Source organism: Centroberyx affinis, unplaced genomic scaffold (assembly GCF_046629955.1).
Source record: "Centroberyx affinis isolate AG114_WGS23_722 - 3 ecotype Tasmania unplaced genomic scaffold, CSIRO-AGI_Caff_v1 ptg001095l_1, whole genome shotgun sequence".
NCBI lineage: Eukaryota > Metazoa > Chordata > Actinopteri > Beryciformes > Berycidae > Centroberyx > Centroberyx affinis.
The window spans coordinates 654,660-667,977 of record NW_027279640.1 but is presented as its reverse complement, the minus strand read 5'-3'; the positions used below and the strand labels follow the sequence as shown (position 1 = coordinate 667,977).

The window sequence follows — 13,318 nt, the reverse complement described above, 5'->3', positions numbered from 1 at the left end:
TGCACATTTCATTAATTCATTATTTTTTATCAATAATGTTTTCTGTAAATTAATTAGCCAAATGTATCCCAGAGGATCCCTGCCATTTAATAGGTGGGGTGAGTTTTAGTGTCTCATGATGACCTAAAAGCTGTTTCGTAGGTTTTTCCACCCTGCTATGTATACAATTCTGGGGGAAACACAGAATTTTTTTCTTTGGGGGGAATTTTTCAATATCAAATATGACAAAATATCAGCTATCGGCAGCTTCAATCATCCTCTCTTACATATTCTCCAACACTTACTATGGTTGAGATAGTTCAATTAAAAAAACAAAACAAAAGAAACCTCACTTAGACAGCAAAAATCTTATTCCTATTTAATATTTCAGAGAAAACAAGGAAGCCAAACTCTCAGACGCTGTCAAAAACTGTGTCGGCCACTCACTCACTGAAATGTTCTTTGTGAAAAAGAAATGATTTGGTTCTTTCCTGCTTGCTTTCATTTTCCCCAAGTGAGCTCGTAAGACTGACATTTACTCTGAGCAGAACAGTGTAAGTCTGCCCTCTTCAAACTCAAGATGGTGCCTGATCATATATTGTCATATCCTGCTGTCAAACCAGGAACTGTGTATTCAATTTGGACAACCCACTGTTCCACCAATAGTCCCAGACTCTAAAGCTTTAATAATGACTCTCAAGGGCCAACTCAAACAGGCCTTTTTGTTTTTCTACTCTGATGCCTATGCAGCCGGGAGGCGGCTCACAGTAATAAGTTCAATAGAGCTCCTGTCAAATCTCAGAAACAAAGTTTGGATGTTGCGACTAATAGATATCCAACCTCTTACCCTCTGCACTCGGGTTATCTGCTAATGACAGGTCTTATCTTTAATACCATACTTCATCCTAATTACAAGTGAACAACCATAAAAAACACAAACTGTCAAGGTACATTCAAAACACACTGCCAACTGGCACTGCCACTGAAATCTACCGAAGCTCTGAAAAAGAACAAAAAGATCCCTCTCATTTCAACTTGTAAAAAACACGGCGTGCAAGCGCTCTGCAAACCACATCAAAGCCTGCTGGAATAAGCCTGAGAGTGCAGCTCACCTCTCTGGGAGAGTAGGAGGACCGTCTGACCACAGGCGATCCCTTTCACTTGACAAGCTTATACATTATTCCTCTCATTACAACCACCACAAGGCAGCGGGACTTCAACAAGTCTTCAATCAACTACACTGAGACACCAATGGCCAATCAATGAAGATAAAATTGATAACGCAAAAGGGTTTTCTAGTGATTTGATGGACTGAATCACATATCATGCATTTGTGTGTGTGAGAACCCACCTGAAGACATTTGTAACATCTGTCGCTAAAGCTGCACTAGGCAAGACTTTAATATAGAAATCAATGTTTCCTCAGTAATTTTATGCAGCTGTGGTGCTTGGGGGAATAATTCCACTTTGTCCCATATCTGTCGGGTCTAAGTTATGTTTCAAGTTGAGCTTGTAGCACTAAAAATGTTTTGTAATCATAATAAAAAACTTTACTTCTAAAACATGTGGACTACACTTGATAGTAAGATTAAATTACATTGCTAATTTTAATTTCACATTTTCTCTGGTATTTGTAATTTCCTCGCTGTGGTGGGGCACCGCTGCTAAATGAATACAGAGGAAACACTGGAAATACACTTATCTTATCAGACTAAATCACAAAGTAATGTCCCACCCAGCCTAACTGAGAACCCCTAGATTCACCAAATTTTCCCAAATGAAATTCTGGTGTTGGGTATGTACTGTACACTTCTCCACCCATAGTAAGTGACAAATCAAAACTTAAGAGTGAAATACAAACTGTCTCCTAAACAGCAGCAAGTGAGCGCTCTGTCCAGAGAAAGCTGGACTTACCAATATTAGATCTTTTGCCTCTTTTGACCCTTTGGTATCCTTTGGTCTATAATCGATCACACCTGAGTTGGTAAACATGAGAGCTGTGTGCAGTTTACTGACATCTTACATGATTTCTGGGTAAGTTCAAAGTTTTCAAACAGTTACCTCTCGCTGCCATTTAGAGCCGCCAATGTGCAAAGTTGCCTAGTGCAGCTTTAAAGGTGAATTTAGTAAGATTTTACTGTAATATTGCACAAAGGTTGTGCAATATTACAATCAATACCAATGATTCAACTGTAACTTTGGCAGGTGTTGAGATTTCTAGATTTCAATGATAGAAGACGGTGCTATAAGGCTTATAGTACCGTTAAAGCTTATAGCACTGGCCACAGATCGCTTATAGTATAAGCGATTCCTTGGTAACCAATAGAAATCGATAAAAGTCATAAATTACTTAATGTCCCTTTAATATTGATAAGCAACCTATAGAAGTGCTAAGGCTATAACGTTAGTTTCCCTGAATCCTCCCAACAGAATTATCCACTCCTCACAAAGAACCCCCAAAATTTGCTTATGGTTAAAAATAATGGAACCACCAGAAAATTTGAAGCAGACGGTGCAATTATTGCATGTGTGTCTCATATATGGACCACCTGCAGCCAAGACAGCAGCTGGCATGTGTTTATCTACAAGCCTGCCATGATCTTCACACAGCAGCCATGGCACAGCTAGAGCTGAAGGCAGCCAGATGACATCCTGAACCCAGCCAACGGTCAGCCTCAGTAGCTCCAACACTGAGACACACATGAGTTCAGTGCACAGTGTGACCATCATAACTGTGTTGCTGAAAGTCTACAACCACACACGACAAGTTAGTATATATGTGGTGCAAATTCGATATCGACCATCACCAAATATACATGTGAACTCTGAACATAATGCACTGCTTGTTTTCTATTTTCTATAAAGTAAAGAAAGTGCTTCTTTAATAGGATGAGAAAAGGTGGGATTTCAGAATCAATCATTTTGCCCCTGTTCCCTTTAATACATTTGCTCTGCTATTCAATTACGTGCAGGAGAGAAGGGCCAAGGGTGTTTAATAGTATTGAGCTGCTTCCTTTTAAAAGTCGGTGTTGCGTGACATAAGGCAAAATTGACACAAGGTGGTGGGCAACACTACAAGATTGTCTGGGTCAATAAGAAAAGTTTCAGACAAAGAGAGCAAAACAATAAAGGGGGAGATCCAATTTGCTATTAACTATGTATGGGGGTGGAAATAAAAAAGTGCAATAAAATGGAAGTGTCATGTTCAATTGACAGGGTCCATAAATATGTTACCTATAAAAATGACAATGAACCTCTCTCAGCTAAGCGATATGCACCAACAGCATTAGGCCTGGACTGACTTTAGTGCGTTACTTATTCCACATCTATAATGCTTTAGTGTCAACATTGATTCTCTACATACCTAATAACTGAGTGATAATGATTCTCAAGAGCCATATAGAGACATGGCATCATCGATATGTGTAAAAATGATTCCACTATGAAAGAGACACTCACCATAGTCTTGCAGTGACTTGAATGTGATGTCCAAATGGGTGGAGCCAAAGGCGTTCCTGACAAATCTCCGCCTCCTGCGCAGGTCGTCCTCCCAGTAGTCGAGACGCCAGAAGTCGTGCAGCTGACTGTGAGGAGAGAGACAGGAAGACAGGAGGGTTAGACAGTGCACACACCCCTTAGTGATGGTCTGATTACAGCAGCCGCTGCCTTATCACGGGACAGCATTTCGAGGAGAAAAATCAGGCCACAGATAGCAGATTTATTAGGCTGACTAGTGGCATGCTCTACGGAGGCCCAGTAATGCTCGCTCCACTAAGGCCTATAGCATCAGAGCAGCAGGGAGCAGCAGCAGCCGCTGCACACATAAATCACAGGCACTCCCATTAACAAATACAGCATCAAATTACAAGTATAAATGGCACAGCTTGCCTCCTTTTTTACAATGTTTTTTAACAAGTCTTGTAAATCAAAGGTAGGAACCTCAACGCAGACAGCGTGGGGTTTAATGATCTGGGGTCTTGGGGCGGTTGAGGCATGAGCCTATAAAACAACCCCCCCCCCTGCATATGTGGAGCCATGATTAAAATAATGTGCTGAAATATTCATTGAAATGATTCCCAAGGCCCTGGAGCAACCCAACAGAAAATTGCATTTTTATTCATTATTAATAACAGCGAATTAGGGTCGTAAAAAAGGAGAAAAAGAAGAAAACAGTTCCAGCATGTGGTAACCATCTTTGTAAATGATTATTCCAACATTAGTGAGGACCTGGGATAATTTTATTGCTTGCAGCTAATGCAAACCATTAAGCGCCAGGACTAGCATCAGGTTACTAAGTGCTGCTCATTTCAAGTGTGCACTAGCTGGAGATATTTCAAAGCCTTTGTGCTTCCTTGAGAGGGAAATGCAGCGAAAAAAAAGTATTGCTGCTAATTTACTCTGAATTGGGCAGAGGAATACATAAGAGGAGAGTGATGATTAAAGTAATTGGTGCACAGATGACAGTATGGTAAGAGGTGATCACATCACTCTGGCGTGTGGTTCATTTTCATTCTCAGCCAAATGTGAGGAAATACAGAGTTGTTCTTTTTCATTTTTTTCCAACTTCCACAGCTATCTGTGAATGGGAGCAGAACTCTCCAATGCCCCAGGTTTTATAATGAACACAGTCAAACCAATGCGGACAGCAGTTCTATTGCTATTTATTACACAAACATAAAGTACATCTAGTATTTCCTGACCAACAGAAGTCTTTGTGCTCTTGTTGTCTTTACCTCCACATTTTTTTTACACAAGTTAAAACTAGAAACAGTTAGCCGTCCCATGCTCCAACAATACCTTGGATCTAGTACTGTGTATCCAAATCCAAGAGATTTCTGCGTGTAGGATACAGTAAGTACTTGGCAGGCAGCTGCACATTTCATTGTATGGTTTCTGCCCCTTTCGCTGCCATAATATTGAAGCAGTCTAAACAGATTAAAGTGTTACAGAGGGATCACATCACAAAATACAGCCTCCTTGTTCTATGAATATAATATCTACAAATGTCAGAAATCAAGAGGCTCAGGAGACTTAGCTAGGCTTTGACAGCGACAAGAGCTCAGTTTCAGTTAAATATCAATCAAAACAGTGTGTGTGTGTGTGTGTGTGTGTGCACGTGTGTGAGCGGTATGCGCAAAGTATCGTGAGCTGCTGTATGCAAAGCAACACCGAACGCCTTGAGCTTGTCCCCTGTCAATCTCCCTCAAAGCTTAGCTGAGGAAAAGAGAGATGTCAGTGGGTGGAAAGGAGAAACCCACGTAAATTATATTGTAAACGCAAGATTACACAGTGTGAAAAATGTAAATCCACTGTAGGCAACTGGGCGATTACCACTGAAGATTATGTCCCCTAATTCTCTGTACAAATAGACAGCAGATGCCAGTGGGGGATAAATCCGCCACTTTGAAGATTTCCTTTTAACAGTATTAAATGCATTTGATGCATTTGATTTGGTCAGCTTAAGGATAATCATTTGTGTACAACAACTTCAGTAGAGGCCAAAAATATTTTCATTTGTCTTTAATAGGAATCAAATGCGCAACAAAAAAACAAACCCCAAGTTACAATGATTGATTAACCAAGATGTGTTGGATGTTAACATTTTGATTTCTCTTCCTCTTGTTCCCTCCTTTGCATGTGTTTTCAGTTTGGATGTGGTGTTCTGGTGTTTGAGTGGGACCTGTGATATTCTAGACCATGTGGTCAGTGCTCCACCGGATTTGGACTGTGCCAAAGTGCCGTGCTGAAGGAACCTCCTCTCACTCTCTCAGGGTGGTCCAGAAGAGCTCAGGAGGACTGAACACCCAAGGGAGATCCACAGCTGGAGACTACTGAGCTCACACACACACACACACACACACACGCACACACACAGCTACAAGGACACTTCTCAAGTGGCACCCAGCCACCAAGCAGCATGTCCATGTCCAAAAAGCAGGGTGGATGATAAGGAATAAGCAAGATGTTTCCACTGTGTCTCACCCATATCTCTACTCAAAACCATCTAGTAAAATTGGGCTTTGCAATCATATGCACATATGTGTGTCTGCATTCAATACACTGCAGAAATGAGCAATAGAGTCTGGTCCTTACATTATCTTAGATGGCAGACCTTAAACTCCAGTAGGTAATATCACACTGTTTCTGCTTTGAGATCATTAATTGAAGCTAGTTTTCTGTATTGTCTCTGTAACAACAACAAATTGTCCATCCAATGGCATTCTTTATTAAGCAGGACTGGCTCTTGACTCCCTTATTTTCCACATCAAATGTGTCTGGCTTCATGACAAGCATAAAGAATGGCCATGAGCCGGCCTCCTAGAAAGTGGCAAAATTTATTAGCACCGTCACCCATCAATCACCCAAATGGATTTCAAACTGCATTTTAAAAGCTAATTTTCCAGCACTGATAACCAACAGGAAACAGGAGCACCATTATTTATGGATGCTTTCAGACTTGCTAAGTGCAGTAGGATAAATGTGTAAGAAGACTATCGTCTCTCCTCTTCCCTTTCAAATAGGTATTTAAAGCACATCTCTCCTGAGTGAGTGAGTCTTGGGGTTTTTGAGGTGCCAGATCTAACACCCCCTGTCTACAGGGAATGTGTTGTGTTTGTGAAAGGCAGTAAAAAATCTGACAGGCATAATTCAAAATAAGATGGTGAGGAGAAGAAAAATAAAGGGATTGATAACAATTTAATAGCAAACTATAACATCTATCTAGAAAAGAGAGACACTTTTGACAGCTGAGAAGGGCTCATACTGAATTAATGGACGATATATTCTCAGTGCTAATACAATACCAAGACAGCAAAGACACTACTTTGTTTCCTCATTTTCTGAGACAAGTTGTAGAATAGTATAGATGGACTAGGAAGAGGCTAACTCTGAGCCAGCGATCGGCGGGCCTGGGCTGTTATCAGATCAAAGGTGCTTGTTTAAGGCCTTAACTGTCCGTCAAACAACCAGCAAAAATAACTGTCTAACACTCAAGACAGCAACACAAATGAAAAGCAAACAAAAAATAACTACATTGTACAGGTCGTGCTACTTTGCACTGCTGCACCCTCTGTTATGATCTGGTGGTTGTGTGCAATTCCCCAGCAAGGTTATATCTCCAAACAAAATCAAATAAACCATTACACTGATCTATTGTCAAAGGCAGTGGTTAACCTCATGTTTCCGAAGTCATTTAATACAGAATGGCCAACTGAAACATGCACAGGGTTAGGTCACAGCAGGATGGAGATCCTCTCTGTTAAACCAGTACAATAGATGTTTAAGCAAAACCCTTTTTTATTCACACAGAGGAGATTTGTGTGCGGCAGTCAAGAGGAAGGAAAGGCACATGGTGATTCAATAAAACACCATTATATTCCTTTTAAAAGCTTCCATTGGCGACATGAATGGGGGCTAATTATAATAAATACCAGTAATCAGTGACAATTCTATTCAAAGGGGCAGCGACTGGTTTCTATCACACACACACGCACACACTCAGAGTTCAGTGACTGGGACACTGAACACACACCAGTTTTCAGTGCAACTGTGAGGACAAATGGTCTTTTCTTTCGTCTTCAGTTGTCCCTATAGACTCTGACTATGGCTAACTAAATCTGTGAGGAATTTATTGAGAGAGATAGATTTATTGAGAAGTGTGATTGTATTACAAAACCAAAATAAAAAACACAGTTTATTGATACCCGACATGTACCTCCCAGAATTGTATCATTGAGGCAATCCTGTCACCAGTGTGAGACCATGATCCTAAGAGACATTGTCTCATACCACCAGAAAAGGGTATGTCACTGTAACAGCCCTTTGATCCCATTAAAATAGCAACACACACATGCAAATCTCCAAAGATGCGAATTCCAGCCATCATGAAAATCATCGGGCAGCCAGCAGAAAGCAAATTTGGGGGAAGAAAATGTGAAAACACTGTCTGTCAACCAGTGCATTCTTTTTGGTGAGCATTGTATGCCGCATTCTTCAACACACTGCAGCTAGACAAAGACAAAGACAAAAAAAAATGTACATCAAAAAGTGGTGACTGGCAACCATATGGTGATGAACATTTCTCAGCCCCCTTCTTTCAAAGTAAACTATAAATTGAGAAAGAAATACACTCTGTAATTTCCTCTATAACAACACATCTCAAGTTTGATCGCATGTCTATTGAATGCCAAGTGTTAAGTGAATCTACGGCCAACATCATGATCAGATTATCGCAGAGGGCTGGGAATGGTACACAGCACTTTCATCTGTTTAATTTCCTCATTTCTTATCATCACTGAACTCAACACTGTTGCGGACGTGTGGATACTGAGCTGGGGCCCAAATGCTTCTAGTTACTGGATATAAGTTATATCTTTTGTGGATAAAGAGATAGAGAAGAGACACATGGAGGAGTGGCTATTGGACAAAGACGAAAGGAAAACAGCACAGCAGCAACAAGATTAACTCCAGGTCATCTGGTGTAATGAAGACAGACGTAGGCGATCAGACGAGGGATGAAGAGCCGTACTGTACCGGAGGTGAACTGCCCTGGCCTGCCAGCTTCGTGGATCCCCATCTTTCATCAGAAATGGGGCACAGTCAGGCGATGCCCAGCTCAATTTCTTCACCCGCTGAAATTGATGATTGTGTGAATGGGCCTCTTTCCAGAGATAATTAGCACAGTGTGCAAGGTTAAGAGTGCCCCAAGGGAAAAGAGCCTGGTGTAGGTCAAGAACAAATGCGAGTGGAGAGAATATCAGCTTGCTAGAACAAAGGAGCAGCATGTTTTGTCATATTTTAAATAAGATCTTATCATATGAAATAAAAAATATATCACAAGCAATTTGTTTTTAAGTGCTTTGGTGCTGTGCTCTATTGTACCTTCTAAATAGTGGACACAAAAAAAATGTAAGATGGTATGCACTGCAGAAGCTTGGCTCAGGAGGGAAGAGCTAATGTAGAAGGCAGAAGGTCAGAAACTTTTTACTTCTGCACACAATTCATGGCAAATATGGGCACTTTCTAGTGATACAAAATAGGAATAATATATATATAAATAATAAATAATAGTAAATATATATTTTTACTAATATTAGACAAAACTAAGTCTAACAAAATACATTCCCATGATCGCATGAATGGTATTTGTGAGGGGAGAGTAGAAACGTGCTACACACTTTGCTGCATACATGCTCTGGAAGTCAAAAAGGCTCATATTTGCTCTTTGGTACATCTCCAGGCTCCACCCACAGACCTTGGTCTTCCTCTCTGCCCCAGAGGGGTCATCAGACCTGCAGCCCACTGAGTCTGTTAACCCCCTCTAAAGACGATCCCAGGCGATGCTCAGACCCCCCGCTCTAGCGGACTTCTATTAGAATTGATAACCCTTTCAGCCGAGACCAAAGACTCCGGGCAGGCCGTGAGTAAAAGGTTCATTCCATCACAAAGTTATTATCCACGGGCAGATTGTTACCATTCATCACACGTGAGAGATGAAACTCACTGTTAGTCAAGGGAAACGCCTGTTTCACTGCCTTCCCGCAGATCAATATGTGCCGCCATTTTCCTTTCTCTCCTCTGCCACAAAAAAGTAATTATACAGAAGAAATGTTGACAATCAATAGACCGGTCAGGTAGGGTTAAGGTCTGCTGTGGGGGGCAGCGGAGGCTCCTCTGTCAGCTGTCACTGATGCTGCTGATGTGAACATGGACGCCTGCATGGGAACAAAGGGAGGTTTGTCTCCTTCAGACCCTTTTACATTTCTGTTAGGTTGGCCGTGTCAGAACAATTAGTACCTGAGCAGTGCTGGCAAATGACTGGAGGAGAATGAGACAAGAGAGACGCATAAGGAAACTCAGAGTGCTGAATATTTTTGCAGAAGTGTCATTAGTGTTTTGGGTGTGTGTGTTTCTGTATACAGCTACACTGCCTGTGTCTTTTTAACTCAGAAATGGTGCAAGCACTCTAATACAGTACATTATCCTTATAGAAAACAAGAGTGTCTGGAATGCAAAAGTATTAAAAGGACACTATTATATTACAGTTACAGATGCAGTAAAATTAATAAATAAAAATAACAAAAAGTAATACTGTTGGCATTTATACCTGTCACTGTGGATATGAAGTGTGTAATTATAACATATTCTGGATTGTTTGATGGATTAAATACTTTTATTATGTGCAAAACTTTAACTATGGGTACTTATTTTGCTCTTTAGCAGAAATAAACATGCCTACTGAATAAAAAGAGAATTTGTAGTATTGCTACAATACGGTGGCCCTATGTCTCAAAAGTGGTGCACATTATTCTTCAATGAATTCATCAGCCTTGCCTTGACATCTCCTTTCACTTTAGACGAGCCTGAACTTTATAATCCACTGGCAGGGTTCAGAGGTCAACAGCAGAGGGGACCAGAGGGCAGGGAAAATCACTCTCTCCCTGGAAAAAAGTCTGACATCCAATTTTCAACTTGATTTATCAGTGTAAAGCTAAAATTGATAGTGTGTCATTACTGGGCAGGGAGCTGTCTTGGAGAGCTGTATCAAAGCCTCCTCGTTTTGATTTAGCGCGGCGGATCAATACAACCCTATACTGTTTCAATTTGAGGACTATTGATTTTCCTATGCTGACTCTATATGGGGGGACATTCATCATCAAGCAAGCATATAGTATGATCTAACAGGCCTCCATGGGGCCTGATCTGCTTATTCCACACACAGGTCACATGACAGCAAAGTGACTGCTTTCCTTGCTGGCTATAGTCTTATGTTGCTGAAACACAATCGCTTACACTGTTACACTGCCACAAAGAGAACAACAGAATGGGGAGGGGGCATTGGAGCTGCTGATAATCTGCAGATGTTTGTTATTCAGGACAGCCACATCTAATGTACATCCAATAGCAGGCCAGGTGGCTATAGATCAAGAAAAAGTACTGTAGCAAATACACACTGGCAAAAGGAAAAAAAATCCTAGTTTCTGTCTCCTGCCTGCCTAAGACTTTTGTTTATAATATATTCTACTTAAATGATCAATATCCTATGGCATTGCTCCGGGCAGAACTTAGGAGTAAAAAGGAAAGCAATTTCTGTGCATGAGGGTGAAAACAAACATTAACAACTGAAGTCACACATACACACACACACACAGACAGCCAGTCAGAAATAACAGACAACCACCTCAAAATGCTTCAGGGCTTTATATTTTACAAGAGCAGCATAAATGGGAAAGTTAATGTAGCAGTGAATAAGACTAAGCCGCTGAACTGCAACACTGCCTTAAGCTTGTGAGCATATTGCATCATTTTTCTTCGCCAGCAGGTTACCATTAAATTTGAATTTGTTGGAAGTTTTGCGGTATCATTTACAATGCACCCACGCTCAATAACCTTTTGTTTCAATGCAAATGCAATGCCTCTGAGAAGGTTTCCATAAATATTTGAACAAGAGCCCAGAATTCAATCCAATACATTTTGTCTTGGGTACTACTGCTGAGGTTCAGTCAGTTTTATGAAAATCTTTCCTCGATTACTGTGCATTCTCAGACAGAGCCAAAACCATTGTACATTTGACAATATCTATAATACTAAAACAATTATTAAAAAAAAAACCCTGAAGATTTTTACAAGTTAAATGTCTGTGCAGTAGTGCTGCAGTTAACCGGATAACAAAATAATGTCATTGCATGCCCTCTCATCTCTTTAGAGACTTAAAAACAATGATACATACTAAGTTATATTGAGTGATATATGCTATGACTGAATTTTATATCATGTAGCAGCTAGACAGGAGCAGCAGTGCATAAATTACTTCCAGATCAATCAACTCAATGAAAAAAAGAAACCAAATGTAACCGCTCATGACATCTGTTGTTTTTGATGGACATTTTTAACTATACTGCAAATCAAAGACGTAAAATATAGCCATAAAAAGTAATTACACCAGCAAGCATATTTTTCTTGACAATGGTAAACATGGTTTAAGATGTGAAACAAACTCAATTTTAGTGAACACGGTTGAACATCTGCATTGTATTTTCAAAATGTAATAATAAAACCAAAGCTACTGTTTCAGCAAAGAGGCAAAATTTGTTTTGGCAAATCAGCAACGGTGGTTTCTGTAAGCATGGCAGTTCGTGCAGGCCTTCCCTCAAGCTCCTGGCCTTTGTCAGGATGGAGCTCACAGCGCAATTAAAACCGGATTTGGGTGAATATTTGCTTGACATTTTAGTTTTTTACAACTCTGTATCTGACATGCATCAACCGATAATGTTTTGACGTTTTGAAAAATCAGTTATGAGTATCGGAACAAGGCCCTGTCACAGCATCACTTCCAAGCAGCAATTGAAGCTTCCCAATTCTGCCATTATAACAAGAGTGTGTATACTGTAACGTCCAAAACAAATGATCAAGTTCTCTGCATGTACTGTAAGATAAGCTCAGTATAAACAGTATGTTTTAACACCAGTGTCTGTCTATTACAATCTTGATCCTAATCCTCCGTCTTTGTGGGACCATGTGGCTGTGATGGAGGCTTTGTGTGTAGGAGAGCGGTGTGAGGCAGAGCAAGGAGACGGGCCGGTTATTTTAACAGGACCCATGGGGAAGTCTCCAACTACCACCAGGTGCTGTGCTGTGTTACTGAGAGGGTCATTGAGTGCCTGGACAACACTGCAGAAAACACCCCAACCCCCTTCTTCCCCTCCTGTCGGACAACCGGCCAATCAGCTGTCCCCAGGGGATTAAGCCACTCCACACTGTAATTGCGTTTGCTGACCCGACCGCTGACCCTATTGGATCCTGGGAAAATGACATTAACTGGTGGTCCTATGCCATCACTGCTGAAAGCGGTGAACAGGTAACTTTTGTCCTCGAAGCTGGACTAGCAGTGTGCAGCTATAGTCCCAGCTAGGCCTTAACATGGCCTATCTTGGCCCGAATGTTCCCCTCTATGTGTCCCAGTGTAAGGTCTTACCTCTGGGCCAGGGTCCCCCAGGCGCCGTGCTTGTTGGTGAGGATGTTGACGATTTTCTGTTTCAACTGGTTGGCTGTCACATGGTCTCTGTGTTTAGCGGCGCTGATCAGGTGATCACACATCTTCTCTTCTTCTTTTCTGTCCGCAGCGTATTGGGCACAGTTGGACTGGATTGAGATTTTATTTTAAAAAGAAAAGAAAAAAGTGTGAACCTCATCATATATTTATGGGTTCAGGTACACTATCCACTGCTAAAAGTGATGTCTGACATTGCACTAATAGCATTTGAAATTGTTTTACTTGCATAAAGCCAGAATAATATATATCCTCTAATGGAGCATTTGTCACATTGAAAAATGTTACGGC

At 40.9% G+C, this 13,318-nt stretch overlaps 1 protein-coding gene across 9 annotated transcripts in view; it reads right to left on the bottom strand.

Moving 5' to 3' along the window:
* The window catches only part of nbeab (neurobeachin b), a 212,247-nt gene that overhangs the window by 77,172 nt on the left and 121,757 nt on the right, over nucleotides 1-13,318 (bottom strand). For 6 of the 9 annotated variants that reach the window (XM_071523573.1, XM_071523575.1, XM_071523571.1 and 3 more), the window contains 2 exons: nucleotides 12,953-13,119; nucleotides 3,439-3,563 (listed from right to left, as the gene is read on the bottom strand). In XM_071523573.1, coding sequence (XP_071379674.1) covers nucleotides 3,439-3,563; nucleotides 12,953-13,119 — 292 coding nt within the window. Of the gene's footprint in view, nucleotides 1-390; nucleotides 400-3,438; nucleotides 3,588-8,606; nucleotides 8,610-12,952; nucleotides 13,120-13,318 lie in introns of all 9 variants that reach the window. The other 3 variants (XM_071523578.1, XM_071523577.1, XM_071523572.1) reach the window with 3 other exon arrangements.